Raw genomic sequence first — 15,087 nt, forward strand, 5'->3', positions numbered from 1 at the left:
TGGCTGGCATCAAGCTGAGGGTGCTGCTGAGCTCCTGGAGAAGTGCTGTCCTGTGTGGGGTCTGTGCTGCTCAGGGGACTTGGTGCCTCTATGAGGTAAGGATACTGTAAGGTCATAGTCTGCAAAGGCTGACTTTTGAAGGGACTGGCCACATCAGTGCATTGGAATTCATTGCATCCTCAGGTGCTGTTACCTGGGAGCAATAGGTGTGATTTTTCTGGGAAACACAGGCATGTCCATACCTGGTGGTGACCCGCACCTTAATCACAGAAAACAGGAGTTCGGTGGCTAATCGAGCATGTAGTTTGACCAGCTTCTGTGCATCTCAGGGGGCTACCAAACATAGAAATAGCAGTTTTAGAGACTGGCCTACAAGTCTATCATCTGCACGAAACATTTAGAGCAAAAACCTGTGCTGGAAGCAGGAGTTTGTGTGTGAATGTGCACATGGTGCACAGTGCAAGGCTACAGGGTCATGGTTGGGATCTTGCTGTGGAGCATGTTATTGTAAGGGCGGAAGGGTTGTAATGTAACCAGAAGCAGGGCTGCTGGGAGCGGGACTAATATTTGATTAAGAAAACTGCTGACCAATTCTTTAATGATGCATTTCCTGAATACTAAGCCTTGTCTTGGGATAAACTCAAACCTATGACCTGAAAGACAAATAGAAGTTTCTTTCTTTGTGAATTCACAGGCTGCGTGGCTGTGTGTTGCTGTTCTGCACCTGTGTGGGCAGCAGGGAGGCAGGATGTACCCGCAGGGCTGGGACGGGAGTTTGACCAGAAGTTTGTGCTGATCAGCATTAAAAAATTACCAAGGATTCCTTTGCTCGGGGCTGGTTTACCCCTGCACTTCCCCATCCCCCTGGTTGCTGTCAGCCATGGCAGTGGTGCTGGGAGGATGCTCTTGTGGGTTCTCGGGTAGGGGGACTGGCCAGGCACCCCAGGGTGCTGAGATGTTGTGCTGCCTTCCAGGTCCTCCCCTGCTACCTCTGCTGCTGACCCCCAGCCCTCTGCCCCACGGCCACCCTGACCTGCCTCTGCTACTCCTCCAGTGGTGAGTCACAGTTTGGGTTTTCTGTCCTTTCCAATTATTTTGGCAATTTTTTGGGGACTTGTGCTGCCATCTGGGGATGCAGTCACTATCTTGGAGGACATGGCTGCCGTTCAGAGATGCTTATAGGATATTCTGAGGGGAAAAAACCCATTAATTCTGAGGATAATTGGTCACTGAGAGAGGCTGCGCAGTCTCCATCCTGGGAGGTTTTCAAGTCCCAGAGGGATGAAGCTGTGGGAAACCTGGTCTGATCTTAGTGCATGACACTGCTGTGAGAAGCAGGCGGGGCCAAAGACTGACCTTGGGGGTTCCGTGGGCTTCCCTTTCACCGATGGGCTCCTTCCCATGGCAGCGGCATCTGCCCCTCATGACCAGGTGGCTGGGGCTGAGCGTAGCAGCTGCTGAATCACCAGGAAGAGGAAGATAGGTTTCCCCTTCAAACACCCAAGCTGTCCCAGCATATCAAGAGCAGCATCAAGTCCGAGCAACAAGTGAGGCCTGCAGTTTGCCCATCCCACTGCCTGAAGAATATTTTAGGTGATGGAGAGGTTTTTCTGCCCTCTGGCACTCAGCTTATTAACGGCTCAGGCTGCTCGATTGATTTTATTGATGGGCAATGCATGCCCCAGTTAACTTATTGGGAGCAGCAGCAAAAATAAAGCAATAAAAATAACCCTGTGCCCATGTCATGGAAACGTGCTGGATTGTTTCCATTGCTGTGGTGGTGTGATTTCTGGATGAAGGAGACCCCTGGATCATGCTCCCCACCAGGGTACAATTCCCACAGCTGGACCACTGGGCTGAGGTCACCTGGGGGTCTTCATGTCCAAGGGATCCCCTCCTCCCCAGCCTAGCTCTTTGGGTGACTTTGCTTTGTTGGTAGCTTCTGGGGTAGGACCTGGCCAAACCTGCTTTGAATGCAGAGAAAAATCTAGGCAGGGCTTTGCTGTCTGCCCCATAAACAACATGGAGATAATGTTCCCAATTATTTTGTGTGTCTCCCCAACCCAAACCATGTTTTAATCCTCTCTGAAAGTCACTTTTCCTGGATGGTATGCAGCCATCGAGTGTTCCTCTGTGCTGTGCCTAATCTCTGCCCTGTCCTGGTCTGCAGGCTCATGCCGCAGACCCCTGGTTTCTACCCTGCACTCAGCATGCCCTTTTCTGGTGCAACCGGACCCTCCGAGGATACACTCTGGAGCTCAAGGCCAGCCTGCAGGGTAAGGTAAGGTGAACTCAGTCCCTTTCCAAATCCTGGGAAGGGTCTTTGCTGTTGCACTGCTGTCTCCTTTAGGCTGTAAAACGCCTGTGGAGAGGATGTGGTTGGGCTCTGTTGCCCCTCCACATGAGAGGCAATGCTGCAGCATGGGCAGAAAAGGGAAGGGGGTTTTGCTCCCTGCATGGTGCAGTCCTGCTAACAGGGCTTTTATGAAAGGTGTGTTTTGCTGCTGGGACCTCTCCCTGCTAAAGGGCCGGTGCAGTGGAGCATCTGGGCAGGTCTCCTGTCCCACCGCCTCTGCCCTCCTCTCACTTGGTCACCTGCTTTCCACCACGTTGGTCACAGGGGTCCATTAAAACCAGCTAAAGAGCTAAGCTGGGAAGTGCATAGATGGGGTCATTTTCATCAGCCGCTCTGCTTTTGTTACTAAAATAGATCTGCATTGGCCTGGGGCCATCGCATTGTCCCAGACATTGACTATCGCAAATGGACAGCGGGGCAACATTTTCCATTAGTGAAGAGGAGGATGTGCATCTCTGAGTGAGAAGACAGCTCCATAAAGCAGAAATGTTGTAGTGACAGACAAATCCACCTCTCTTCTCTCCCTTTCCTTTTAAAAGTGTCACTAATCCCTGTTTTCTGCACATAAAACCCTGGGAGAGACTGGCCAGAGCAACACCCCATACGTAAAACAAGATGTGTTTTAGATAATGGGATGTAAGTTTCTCAGAGCAGCTGCAGGTGACCCAGTAAGATGCAGCAAGGGTAAAACTTGCCCAAAAACCTGCCAGGAGGCTTGTTCACAGTCACTGACAACAAGGTGGGTACTGGTTATGCCTGGTCTTGAGCATGCATCGTCTGAGATCTCTGCCATCACCATCTGCGGCTCCTGTGTGCTATGGGCTGCCTCTTACAAACACATTCATCTGTACAGGGGTTTTTGGGGTGTGGAGAGCAGTTTTGTCTTTCCTACTGGTAGCCTGGAGGCCATGAGCTGAAAGAAGGATGCACTTGGGAGTGCATCCCTGGAGGGCCTTGCCTCTGCCCTGCTTGCTGGCATCTCCCTGAGCATGGCAGGTCTTGAGGAAGGGCTCCCCATCGCCATCCCCAGGAAAACGGGGACACAGCCTTGCTGGGGGAGCTGAGTGTCCAGCCTGTGACCAGGTACCCAAACTGTCCTCTTACAAGCACTCATAACCCCAGTCTGTCCACCAAGCGTGTTTTGTTCTCTGGCTTTAGTGAAGACACTTTTTTGCAATAGGTGGTTATTAAAGCATCATTTAAATGAACATCACAACATCCCACAGCTCCCATCTCCCTCCAAGAAGGTCTCTGACCTCATTTTTCTGCCTTCCCATGCTCACTGTCCAAGATCCCATCCCTTCTCCCAGGCCTGTGCCTCGACCCCTATCCCTCATCCACAGGCAGGAGAGGAGCCTGGCATCTGGCTCTGTGCAAGCCAGCATCTTCTGGCTCAAAATCCAAAGCAAGGTGTGGTTTGCACTTTAAATGCTAACCCCTCTTCAAGGCTGTGTCTTAGACCTCTTGCCCCGTGGGATTTCATCCTTTGATCTCAAAGCTGATCCTATGCATGTAGTACCATGACTACTTTATAGAAAAACTACAGGTGTGAGGGACACTTGGAAGAGGACTCTGTTTTTGGAGACCAGTTGGCACTGGGAGACTGCTGCTGCTCCATCTCACATCAAGGCAATGCAACGAGTGGTCACTGCTGATGCTGGGCAGCCAGAGATACTGTGGGGTGATCAAGGTGTTTGCGTAGGAAGTGTCCATGCTGGCAAGGGGAAAAGGCTGCAACACAAGGCTGTGGGGTGATGGTGGGGATGTGCCTGCTAGCAGCAAATGATTTCCCAATTTGACCCTTCTGCTTAATCTGAACTTGAAGGTGAACGAGCAAAGCCAGCACCATCGATCCGGGATGCGGCTGATGAGTGCCATGCCCTGCGGAGAGCTTGGCCCCCTGTGTCAGGTCCCTTTCTCACCCCTTTTTTTTTCCTGCCTCCCCTTCACGCCTTTCCAAAGCAATCAGTCAGAGCGGGGCCTGGCGCGGCACCCCATGCCACGAGCACCGCTGACCTTGCTGGGGGCCAGGAGGATGGCATATAGGTGCCTGCAGAGAGCGGCCACGCTGTCTGATAGGCTCCTCCCAGCCGCGGCACATCAGCTCAGGGCTGCTGGGAGGCACATCCTAAAGGCAAAGGGGTTGGTACCGATAAAACCCATGCTGTGTGCCAGGAGACACGTTTCTCCTAGGTAATGAAGTTGCCTGCTGAGCTGCACGCCGATTCTCCTGACTCAAGGGGGTCTGAGGTCTTACCAAGCAGCAATACGTTGATGGTGTTTAATTCCGACTCGGCTGGCGGGGCACAATGTAACCTGAAGCATCTCCATGCTGCTCTGAGGTCTTTAGATAAAATGCCATATGAACTGGCACACACATTTATATATGTGTATATCTATTTCTTTGACCCATTGGGAAAAAACCTGAGTGTAGGTTGGAAACATAGAACTTGCCTTGGCTAATACGTGGTAAGCTCCTTTTTTGGGGAAATAAAGATGATGTGCCTTCCCTCAACATCTTCTGTGCTTTAGCCACAGATTTTCTGCAGCTGAAAATAACAAACCATTTTAATCTAAGTATTGCTTGTTCTGATCTTTTAATCCAGCTTGCTTTCTATTGACAGAGTGGCCTAAAATTATTTCTCTGCCTGCCTCTCTATTATATAATTATTCAGAAGATTACTCTGGAGCCAGATTTAGCTGGGCATCGCTGGGGAAGGATGAGGGGGCTGTGAACGGGGAGCTGCAAGGCTGGAAGGTGAGGGGAGCTCCCTCGTTGCCCTGGCAAGTTGGCCATCTCAAAATGCTTGAGGGGAAAGCAGCAAGCTGAGCACTTTTGACTATATCCATAGTTGGCAATGGAGTATGGCAAGTTTTTCCCTCAGCTTGTATTTGTTGGAATAAAATGTCCAATGGTCTGGCTGGTGGCTGGAGAAGTGTGACCATCTGAGCCAGAGAGGATTTCAGGTGAATCCTTGCACTTCTCTACACTGTGTGGGGTGTTTTATGGCTGTACTTCTGTTTTTGATAACAGTGTGGTAAGACAGTTTGGCCTTGGGAAGGACCTGGAAATGGGGACTATGCTCCTGATACCTCCCCTCCCCATGCAGAGCCGTGTGTAGGGGGAACAGACGTGATGGAGAACCACTAGGTTCTCCAAGACAACCAGGTTGAGTGCTGGGCTGGGATGTAGTGGTGATGCCAAGAAGGCACAGAGATGACCATAGCTGTGGTAGATTCACCTGGGGCTTTCTGTTGGCAGGGGTGAGGAACAGGCGTATCGCTGGCATGACAAGATGGCAGAGCCCAGGGGTTTGCCAGGTAGAAACTCAGACTGACAGTCAAAGGCAGCTTCTGGCTGGCAAAAACTATGGGCTTGAGCTTTGATGGGAAAAACAAGAGGATGTCTTGGGCTCAAAAAATTCTGTTTCACTTCCCCAGACTGAGTGCCCTGACTCCAATAGGCTGGTACCGAGGAAAGGCTAGGAGCTGCTTGGCCTGTGGACCATGGCTGGCTGGGATGTGGTGGCTCAATGCTCTGTCCCCTGGGAAATACAGAGCTGGGGCAAGGAGGGACCCCCAGCATCAGTCACAGTTGGATGCTGGGAGCTGGGTCTTGCCTTGCCTTGAGGACCTTCTGCAGCAGAACATCCCGAGAATTGTGCTGGGTTTTAGGATCGGCCAATGTCTGTGGGGGGACACTTTGAAATACCCTTTGAGTCTGGCTTGGTCACACGGTGGTGGGGGCAGGCGATGCCCACCCAGAGCGTGCCACACTCCCTCCACCTTGATTGGTCCTTCTAAGCAAACTGTTTCAGCAGTCCCTCTGCCTCCAAAGCAGGAGAGCTGCCATCTCTTGGAGCCATTGGTTGGTGCGAGGAGGGAAGGCAGAGGAGGACAGGTTCAGGACCAATGTTGGAACATGAGAGAATCTTTTTTTAGTGATGAAGCAGTTGTAACACATCCCCTTCCTCTGAGGCTCAGGGAGCCAGCTGAGCTCTGGGGTCTGCAGTCAAGGCTTCAGCCTGGTCCTTCCCTCCACTGCTGCAGTCTCTGAGATGGATGGTTTAGCACAGCCCATCCCCAGGAGCCAAATGTGCATTGCTCTACGCCCTCCTCTCCCTCCCAGAGGCTCTACCCATGGCGTGGGTGGGCAGGCACCACTTTGCTGGTACCATGGTAAAGCATCTCCAAATTTTTCCCTGCACACAGGCAGTGCTCCAGTGCTCGTCTCATACCCGAGCTCCTTTCTCCTTTATGTTGAAAGCGTTGGCTGGTTTGCCCTCATTGCCTGGAGGTAACCCGATTTGCTCAGTGGCCTTTAAAAAAGTTTAAAAAAAAATAAATAATCAAAGCCCACTGAAATGACAAGAACATCAGCGGTGGGTGCATCCCTCTTTCCAGCAAACCGAGGGATTTGAGAGAAAATGGGTCACGTGCTCTTCATCCCATGCCACGTGGTGGCTCTCCCAGGGCCAATGAGGTTCGGAGCCCTCTGCACCGTACAGCAAAAAAAAATCACTGGGATTTTTTCCCCCCCCATAGCATTTTTCATCCCTTCCAAACGTGAAAAGACTGGCCATCTGTCCGGACCCCCCTCACACCAAATCGGTGCTAAAGCGGCTCTTTGGAGAAGGTAAGAAGATTTAAAAGGTTGTATTGGTGGAAGACCACTTGCTGCGAGCAACTTTTCCTATGGCTGAAAATCAGGGAAGAATCATGAAATGAGTCAGGTCTGGGGCTCCAGTATTGGTTAAAAGAGCTTTGAATGCTTAAGAGCCATCTTAAGTGAATTTTTTTGTAGAGGAAATTTAAGTCTGTGTTGGAGGATGGTGGGATTATGGAAGAAATAGGTGCGTGAGCAAGGGGGTTAGCTTAAATTAGCAGCTGCTTCTCAAGGCTTGCCTATAAAATATTTGCAAAAATATTTTTGCAAAATTGTTTTGCAAAATTGCCTTTCTCTCTTATAGTGTGTGCTTTATTTTGCTAAAATTAAATTTTACCTGGATCTTGCAGCTAATGCTAAAGATTGTATCCCTGGGTAGGGAAACATCCATCTTTGCGTTAACCAAAATATTCAACCATTCTTAATTTGCGTGATTCACAGTGCAGGCTTTGGACAGTGTCGTTTATGTATGCACTTGAGGTAGAAACACCATAAATTGAATTGCCTTAAAGAATTTGGTACTACAATAACATAGATGTTAATCATGTCCTAGTCTGGCAGTGTAATAAAACCCCCAACCCTATTTGATTTAATTTTTTACGTTTTGGTTCTATTTCCGTTAATTTTTTTTTCTTTGCGCCGAGGAAATTTGGAGAGAGGAATACCTTTTATTATGAGGCTCGCTTTGTTTTCTTTTCAGTTTGCCTTCAGATACCCATTTTACTCGAGGTGGCTATATTATTTTGGATACTGCTGTGTTTCTATTGCATTTTCTTTGGTTGCACCATTGCTTTGTAAATAGAAAAGTGAAAGATTAGTTGCAAAGGTTATGGAGGACTTAAATGCTGTTGAAATCAATGCCAAAATATCATCTCCGTATTGTAAAGGGAAAATGTTTTTGGACGTATTTTTCTTGTAATCTGAGTTTTCTGGGATAATGTAATTTTAATGTGAACCATATTAGAAAATCTTATTTTATTAGTAGGAAGTCACGTCCGGCTTAAAAATAAACCAGAAACAGTGGATCAAGGGCGTTGTGTTTAAGTTTCCATAAAATTATTGACCTTTATTTTGACAGATGCAAAGACAGATGCTAGCCTGTATTTTGATACAGAACCCAAATCCTGAAAAACAGCAGTTTTTCCTAATATCTGGGGTTTTGCTTTTAATGCAGAATTCCAGAATAATGCAGAAATATTTCTGAAACTCTTAATCTCAGACTTTCCTCCTATTTTGTGGATTAATTGATATAAATATATTTAATATTCTCAGATACAAAAGCAAATCTGAGATTCTTTCTTTCTGAAAAATAACTGTAACAAATGTTCTTTTAATCTTGCTGGATTAGGACATTTCTTTCTGAAAAAAACCTGATGATTTTGGGCAGGGGAAAAAAAGGCTACTAATGAAGACTGATGGGAAAAAACCTCTTTAAGTGATTTCAACATCATTTTAATGTTCATATTGCAATAGGTGCAAATTCTGCCTTCAAAATGCATTAGAGAAGCTGTGGGATTTTGGTACAAAAGATCAGGAAATAGGAATGCTGTCACAACCAAGGGCATATGTTGTGCAGAGTGGACCAAGCAAACCTCCTCTGTGGTGGCCAGCACCGATTTGAGGTGGAAGTGGAGGGGTGCTGGGCACCTGCACCCTTGCAGGACACTCCTCTGGGTAATGACCAATGATGCTTTTACTCTCTGTGTCTTGGTGGTCCCAGAACCGCCTTTCTCAGGCGGTGGTTATTATTTTTTCCTCCCAAGTCACCCAGCTGCTTAGGAAATGGGTGTTTGCTGAGCGGCATAGAGAGCGGTCACCTTGCCAGTGGCAGGGTGCTGGCCAGCATGGCTTCCTGTGACGAGGGGGCTCATGCCCAGTGCATGGGGATGAGCCCGATCCCACCAGTGGCAGAGTGCTTGCAGGCTCTGTTCTGACCTGTAGTGATGTGACATGGCTGCTTTTCCTGGACCTGGGACATGCTGTGTGAGGGTGGATGTGTTCCCCAGGCCTCTGCAGCTGCTTTTTGGCCAGCTGAAATGGAGAGTGAATTTAAATGCTTCCCTAATGGGTCAGAGATGTCCCCATCCCTGTAGCAAGCTTTTTTCAGCCTCTTGCTGAATGCATCTGTCCTGGTGCTGTGATTGCACATGCATCTGGTTTAATTTCTTTATTTTATTCAGGCTTTGGTAAACAGATGGGTAGCGGGAAGTGGGTGCCAGCACAGGGTACCTTGCTGACACCCACCCCACAGATGCACTATCCGCTGGAGCTTCCAGGGTACCCCCACCCATGGCAGAGGCAGCTCGAGGTGTCAGCAGCGCGTCCCACCCTGGATTTCAGCAAGGACCACTGCAGTGGCTCTTCCCTCACAGCCAGTGCTAGGTCTGGGGGCAGGGGAGATCGTGGCCCCTTCTCCAGCAGCCCCAATTCCCAGCTGAGTAAATTCACCGATTCCCTCGCCGGTGCGTTTTGCTCAGTGTTTAGACCCGAGGTTACAGAGGACCTACCATGGGGAGAAGGAGAGAGGGGAAGGCGGCTCTCCTTGATTTTAATCGGGGTTGAGGTTTAGCTGAAGTGAAAACAGATCGGGAGTGACAGTTTTGGAGCCTGCTGTCAGGGACTGAGCGTGGCGCGGCGGCGATCCACCCCCAGCCACTGAGGGTCCTCGTCCTCCTCCTCGCTGGCCAAACCCGGGAAAAGCCATCACCAGCGAGCACGGGATGGGGGCTGTGCAGCCCGGCTCCACTGCCGGCACAGCCGCCAGACAGCTTGGTCACACACTGTCCATGCATCCTTCTTCCTTGCGGTGCTTTTGGCTGGGGGTAGCGTCAGGCAGGACATGGTCTTGTGACGACCACAGAGCATGGACTCACACACAGCCCCCCCTCCCCTGCCTTCTCCAGCCCTGTGCAAATGGATGCTTGAAAAAGGAAGGATGGGGTTAGTGCTGCATCCCAACCGATCCACTTGGTTCTGACCAAGCGATGGCAGATTGCTTCTCCAGGGTGGGGAGAGACCTCAAGGGTCTCCATTCCCATGTCTCCCATGATTTCCCAATTCCCAAAGCGACTCTCTGGCTGGAAAGTTACGGGTTTAGGCTTATGGAGAAGCAGCACAGGCAGAGCACTAGATCCAGCTGTGAAGGAGTTGGGATTTATGAGGCCAGGCTGGTCATGGCTCCCCCATCAGTCTCGCATTTTCCTAAATGTGGAGGAGACGAGAAGAATGGTGCTGTACCTAGTCTATCCCTTATGTCCACAGCCTGGTGGAGGGAAAATGGGAAGACCTGCCTGTTCCCCCATCCCTCGATCAGGAGAAGCTAGAACCTGCCCCAGGTGCTTTGAGAAATTCAGTGGCATTCATAAGAGCAGCCCCAAGCCCCTCATCTTTCATCCTGCACAGCCTGGCATTGGGCTGCCATCTGCTTTTTAATTTTTTTTTTTTTTAAATAAAGCATCAGCTAAGTCAGTTGGTTTTTGTAGAGACTGAGCATGGTCAAACAACATGCTCCTTGCCCATCTTGACTTGCACCTCCTGTTTGCCCCCCATGTGCTTTGGATTGGTCAGTCTGTCTGTCTTCTCACCGATGCCTGGACAGACTCCTCCAGGGTAGCCCATACCCTACGAGCCTTGTCCTTGTTTCCAGGGATTAGAGAGAGAAATGGAGATGGGATAAAACAAGGCAGGAGATTGCTTCGCTCTCGGGATGAAGGGATTTGTGGACTGCCCCCAGATCAGTAGATTGAAAATGGAGGGAAATTATTGGGATGATGCTGCCTGTAGGATTAAAGCCAGAGCAGCCAGCAGGCTCTGGCAGAGGGGAATAGAGAGGGGGGTCGTGGATGGGGGGGGCTGCAGGATGCCTGCTGCTCCGAGCTGCAGGGAGATGCTCCTGGCTGCATCCTCATCTATTTCAGAAGACACACTGGAAGCAGATGCACCCCAGCTCTCCAGGATGCCATAAAGGGCATGCAGCATAATGGGCCAAGGTGGAGTGGGGGATTAGGGGACAGGCGGCCACGTCCCTGGCTGGATCAAGAAAAATAGTGATGGTAGGATTTGGTGCTTGCTCTGCAGGTCTTGTGGCCATGCATGCATCTGTGCAGCAGTGGCGCAGCAACAGCGCAATCAAAAGTCTTGTGCTGATTAAGTCCATTCAGCTCTTTTAGGTGAGGACTGAGTTCTCCTCTTGATGTTATGGTTAAGGCTGTGCCATCTTTGGCATGGCAGCAGGATGAACGTGCCTGGTGCTTTCTGCTTTCCCAAGGCCCCAGCGGTACTCTCCTCTCAGCTGCCCTTCCAGTTAAAAGGGTGCCAGGACTGTGCCTGGAACTCTTTGCAGAGCTGGGCCCTCTTGTTTCCAGGCTGCTGGAGGACAAGCTGCTTGTCGTCTGAAGTCTACACAGCTCCCCGTGGCCCTTCCTTCCTTTACGAGCAGTCACCGTGGACCTGGTGGCCAGCATCCTTTGCTGGGTGTCCTTTCACCTTCCCCTAAAAAATAGCATGTGAAAATTGGCACATAGGGGACTACTATGTGATTGTCTCACCCCACTATCTCTGGAGGAGTGCTTTTCGAATGCTGGCTGTGCTGGCATCCTTTGGGCAAGACACGGGTCCTGCGGAGCTGATGTATGGCCCCAGCAGACCATCCCTGGGGCATCTGATGAGGCATCTCCACGTGCAAGGTGGCATCTCCTGGCTCCTGTTCCTTAGTCTCTGGCTAGGGTAAAAAAGGCTAAATTAAGTGCATCCCTGAAACATGACCAACCCTGGGCACAGGGCAATGTCAAGGTTTTAAGTGCAGTTGTCCAACAGAGATGAGCTTTATTTGCAAATATGCAAATGTTCATAAGATTTAAACAATGATGACTGTCAAAATGACGTTGTCACCAACAGCACATGGCTGTGGGGAAGCAATTTTGCAGCACCTGACCTGGATCTTCTTCACTGCAGTTTAAGCACCTCACTCAAAACCATTGCCCTGTCTCCCACCACCCCCCTGTCCTGCAGAGCCTTGCCTCCTTCAGCCCTTCCCCATGGACCATGTTTGCTGGTGTCCCAGGGATCTGGGGTTGCTCTCTGCTGGCTGGATCTCCAGTAAAGACCCACGTCATTGTTTTCAGTTTTCTTCTACAGATCCTGGACTTGCAGGTTGAGTTGTCACTCCCAGCCCTTTTTGGGTGGATGGGGAGCTCTTCTGTTTCTGTGCACTTAATTGCACAAAGCCTAGCTCAATACCTTGCATTGCTGAACTGCATCTTGTTTTCTCCCCTTTGCCAAGCCCACTTTGGCTTCTTACCCTGCTCCAAGAACTTCTATCACTTGGGTTGTCACCTGGCAGTTTAACAGGAGTGCCACTGATAAATGTTCTGTGGGAGTTTAGAGCATTTGCCAACCATCTTCAAATGGTTTAATCTGCCCCAGGCTTCCCTGGCTCTTTCAGGACAATGCCATGTAGGACAGTATGGACAGCCTCCTTACTGCCATTTCCCTGCTCTGTGAAGACTCGTGCCTGGGAGTGTTTATTGCAGTGCCCTCTGCGGCACTGCTAGTGGTGTTTCTCCGTGTCCCACCACACGTCCAGGGGTACAGGTGTGGAGCACAGCACTGACGTAGTCATCTTCCCAGTCTCTGCAGCACAAGGTGGTAGCACTTCAGCTAATTTGTGAAAGCGTTGGGTTTTTTCCTGTCACTCAGATGCTGCAGCAGAATCCACCCCATTCTGCAGTGCTGAGCGCTGTGGCGGGGTCCAGGCTGGTGGTGCGATGCTGTGCTGCCAGCTCTGCCTTCCTGAGATGGCCAGGGCACCTGCAATGAGTGGAGACTGAGCCAACATTTCATCCATCATGAGCTCGTCTGGGCCCCTTGCTCCCATCTTCTCCATAACATTGGCTTGGGCATGGAGGGCCAGCCAGTATTTAAGAAAAAAACTTTAATGGATAGTTTTTATCTGTTATTTAATCTGCTGACAGAGGAAAAATCTGTGATCAAGGAGACAGGAAATGTTATTCTCTCAGTGCACATGGTTCCCAGCACTTGCTAAAGGCTTACAGATGTCTGAGGATGCTCTTGGTCACAGAGTCATAATAGACCCAACTGAGTAGTACAGAGAGCATTGGCTCTCATCACTTCATGGGACGAAATTTCTGAGGCATTTAAGCAGTTTGACATTAACTGAAAATACTATTTTTATTGGCAAATTGTTCCAAAAGTAACTAACAGGTTGAATTGGAAGTGACTGAATTAAAGTGCATTGTACCCACCTACCCACTCACCTCAGCCTTCTAAAAATGGCTTTGATTCACTGCAAAATAAAACAAATTAAAAGAAGACCCATTATTATTCCAAGGCGTTGAGACGGTAGTTTAACAGGTCCAACTCACTGGTTTTGCTCAGGGTCCCTCAGTCAGTGAGCCCCTAAACCAGCCCAGACAGGGTTTTCTGGGTTGCCCAAGGGCATCTAATAGCCTGCTCCCTCTAAACTGAATTTCCTGCAGTGCTGTGTGTCCAACCTCGGCTTGCAACACAGCAGCAGCTCATGTGAATAAGTGCAAATTCTGTATCCTGTAGATCTCTGCAGAGATGTGTCTTGGGTATGGGTTCAGATACCAACATTTCCCTAAAACTGGTAATTAACATAAGCCTCCAAGCTTTCTATCTTCTGCAGATGTATCAGGGCAAGAGGCTATCATCCTGCTGGCCTGTCACGTGGGATGGTTTTGGCGTGCAAGACCTTCACCCTGGAGTGATCTGTAGGGAAGGCTGCAGCTTTGTTTGCTAGCCTTCACCCAAAAGATCACAGTGACGGCACTGCCATTGCGACAAAACCAGTCGTTCCCCTCACACTGAGCTTGCCTTAGAGACAGTGAAGACTAACAGCATCTGACACGCAGGGCCCCATCCTGATTTCACGCACGATTGCACATCCTTGCACCAGCCGTGCCAGGGTTGCACTTCTGTGGGCTGCTGGTCTTGGTTAACCATTGAGGTGCAGTGGGCTGTGATGAGCCCCATGGTGCTCAGCGGATGAGCAGGGACCGTTGCTGGAGATCCCTCTCTGGGTTTACAGTGACCACAGCTTGGAGCCAGGGGTTTGTTTTACTCTTCGTTGTAGAGACTTGCCAGCTTTCCTCACCCTCTAGGACAGGTCTGTGCTGGAGGTATGTGATGGTGTGTTTCTATTCCCCTTGGTTTATCAAACAGGTCAGAAATCACTCTGAAACCCCACTGAAACCTACGAAGGCAAGATGGGTTAATGAGGCTGGCACGGTCAACACCCAAAGCAGGATGCACAGCCTGATTGTTAAACCAGCTTGTGGATGTGCAGGATGAAGGAGAAACCCAGGAACACAGCGGGGAATTTCCTGGAGGAGAGATCAGGCTTAGAAGAGCTTTGGGCTGGTCCGAGAGTAGAGATGTACATTTGGCTGGGATGTAGCTGAGCCCACCGCAGTGTGACAGGGCTGGAGCTGTGGGTCATTGTACCAGTTGCTCCTGAACTCTAGCTAATACCAGTATCTAGAGCCAATATTTTTCCCCGGAGGGCCACCCAGTGTGAAAAAACAAGCCTGCTCTCTAGAGGGATATGGGGAGAAAGCCGTGCTGACATGAGGGTGGTAGGAAAGGATTGTTTTGAAATAGAGAAAAGATCCCAAGAGTTGCAGTGAGCAAAGAGTTTGGTGGGATAAGCAGGAGTTAGAAGACCGCCTGAAGCACGGAGGTAGCAAACAAAGCAGCAGCAAAGGCTGCTCTGGTTGTCCTGGCACTGAATTTGTGGGCAGAGGAGCCAGCAGAGCAGAGAGGGGAAGGGAGGAAGCAGAGGATCCAGAAGAAGATGTGTTTGCATCCCCACAGTGGTAGTTGGGGTAATTGGCATAGAGGCGAGTGAGATTAGAAGAGCCCTCTGGTGTACACGAGCAAGGAGGGAAGGCAGGTTATAATTGCTTGTCAGCAGCTAATGAGTGACATCCTGGGCCATGAGTGAAGACATCTCACCCAGAGGAGAGCAGGGAAATAAATGGGAGCAGGGGACTGAGACACAAGCCTCTAGAGATGCCTACTGTGA

At 49.9% G+C, this 15,087-nt stretch overlaps 1 protein-coding gene across 1 annotated transcript in view; it reads left to right on the forward strand.

Moving 5' to 3' along the window:
• Positions 1-2,210: 2,210 nt before the first annotated feature.
• Positions 2,211-15,087, forward strand: part of PCBP3 (poly(rC) binding protein 3) — a 41,703-nt gene continuing 28,826 nt past the window's right edge. The window contains exon 1 of the mRNA XM_010184141.1: positions 2,211-2,276. Coding sequence (XP_010182443.1) covers positions 2,211-2,276 — 66 coding nt within the window. The remainder of the gene's footprint in view (positions 2,277-15,087) is intronic.

The sequence above is a fragment of the Mesitornis unicolor genome, unplaced genomic scaffold (assembly GCF_000695765.1).
Source record: "Mesitornis unicolor isolate BGI_N332 unplaced genomic scaffold, ASM69576v1 scaffold9825, whole genome shotgun sequence".
In the NCBI taxonomy this organism is placed as follows: domain Eukaryota; kingdom Metazoa; phylum Chordata; class Aves; order Mesitornithiformes; family Mesitornithidae; genus Mesitornis; species Mesitornis unicolor.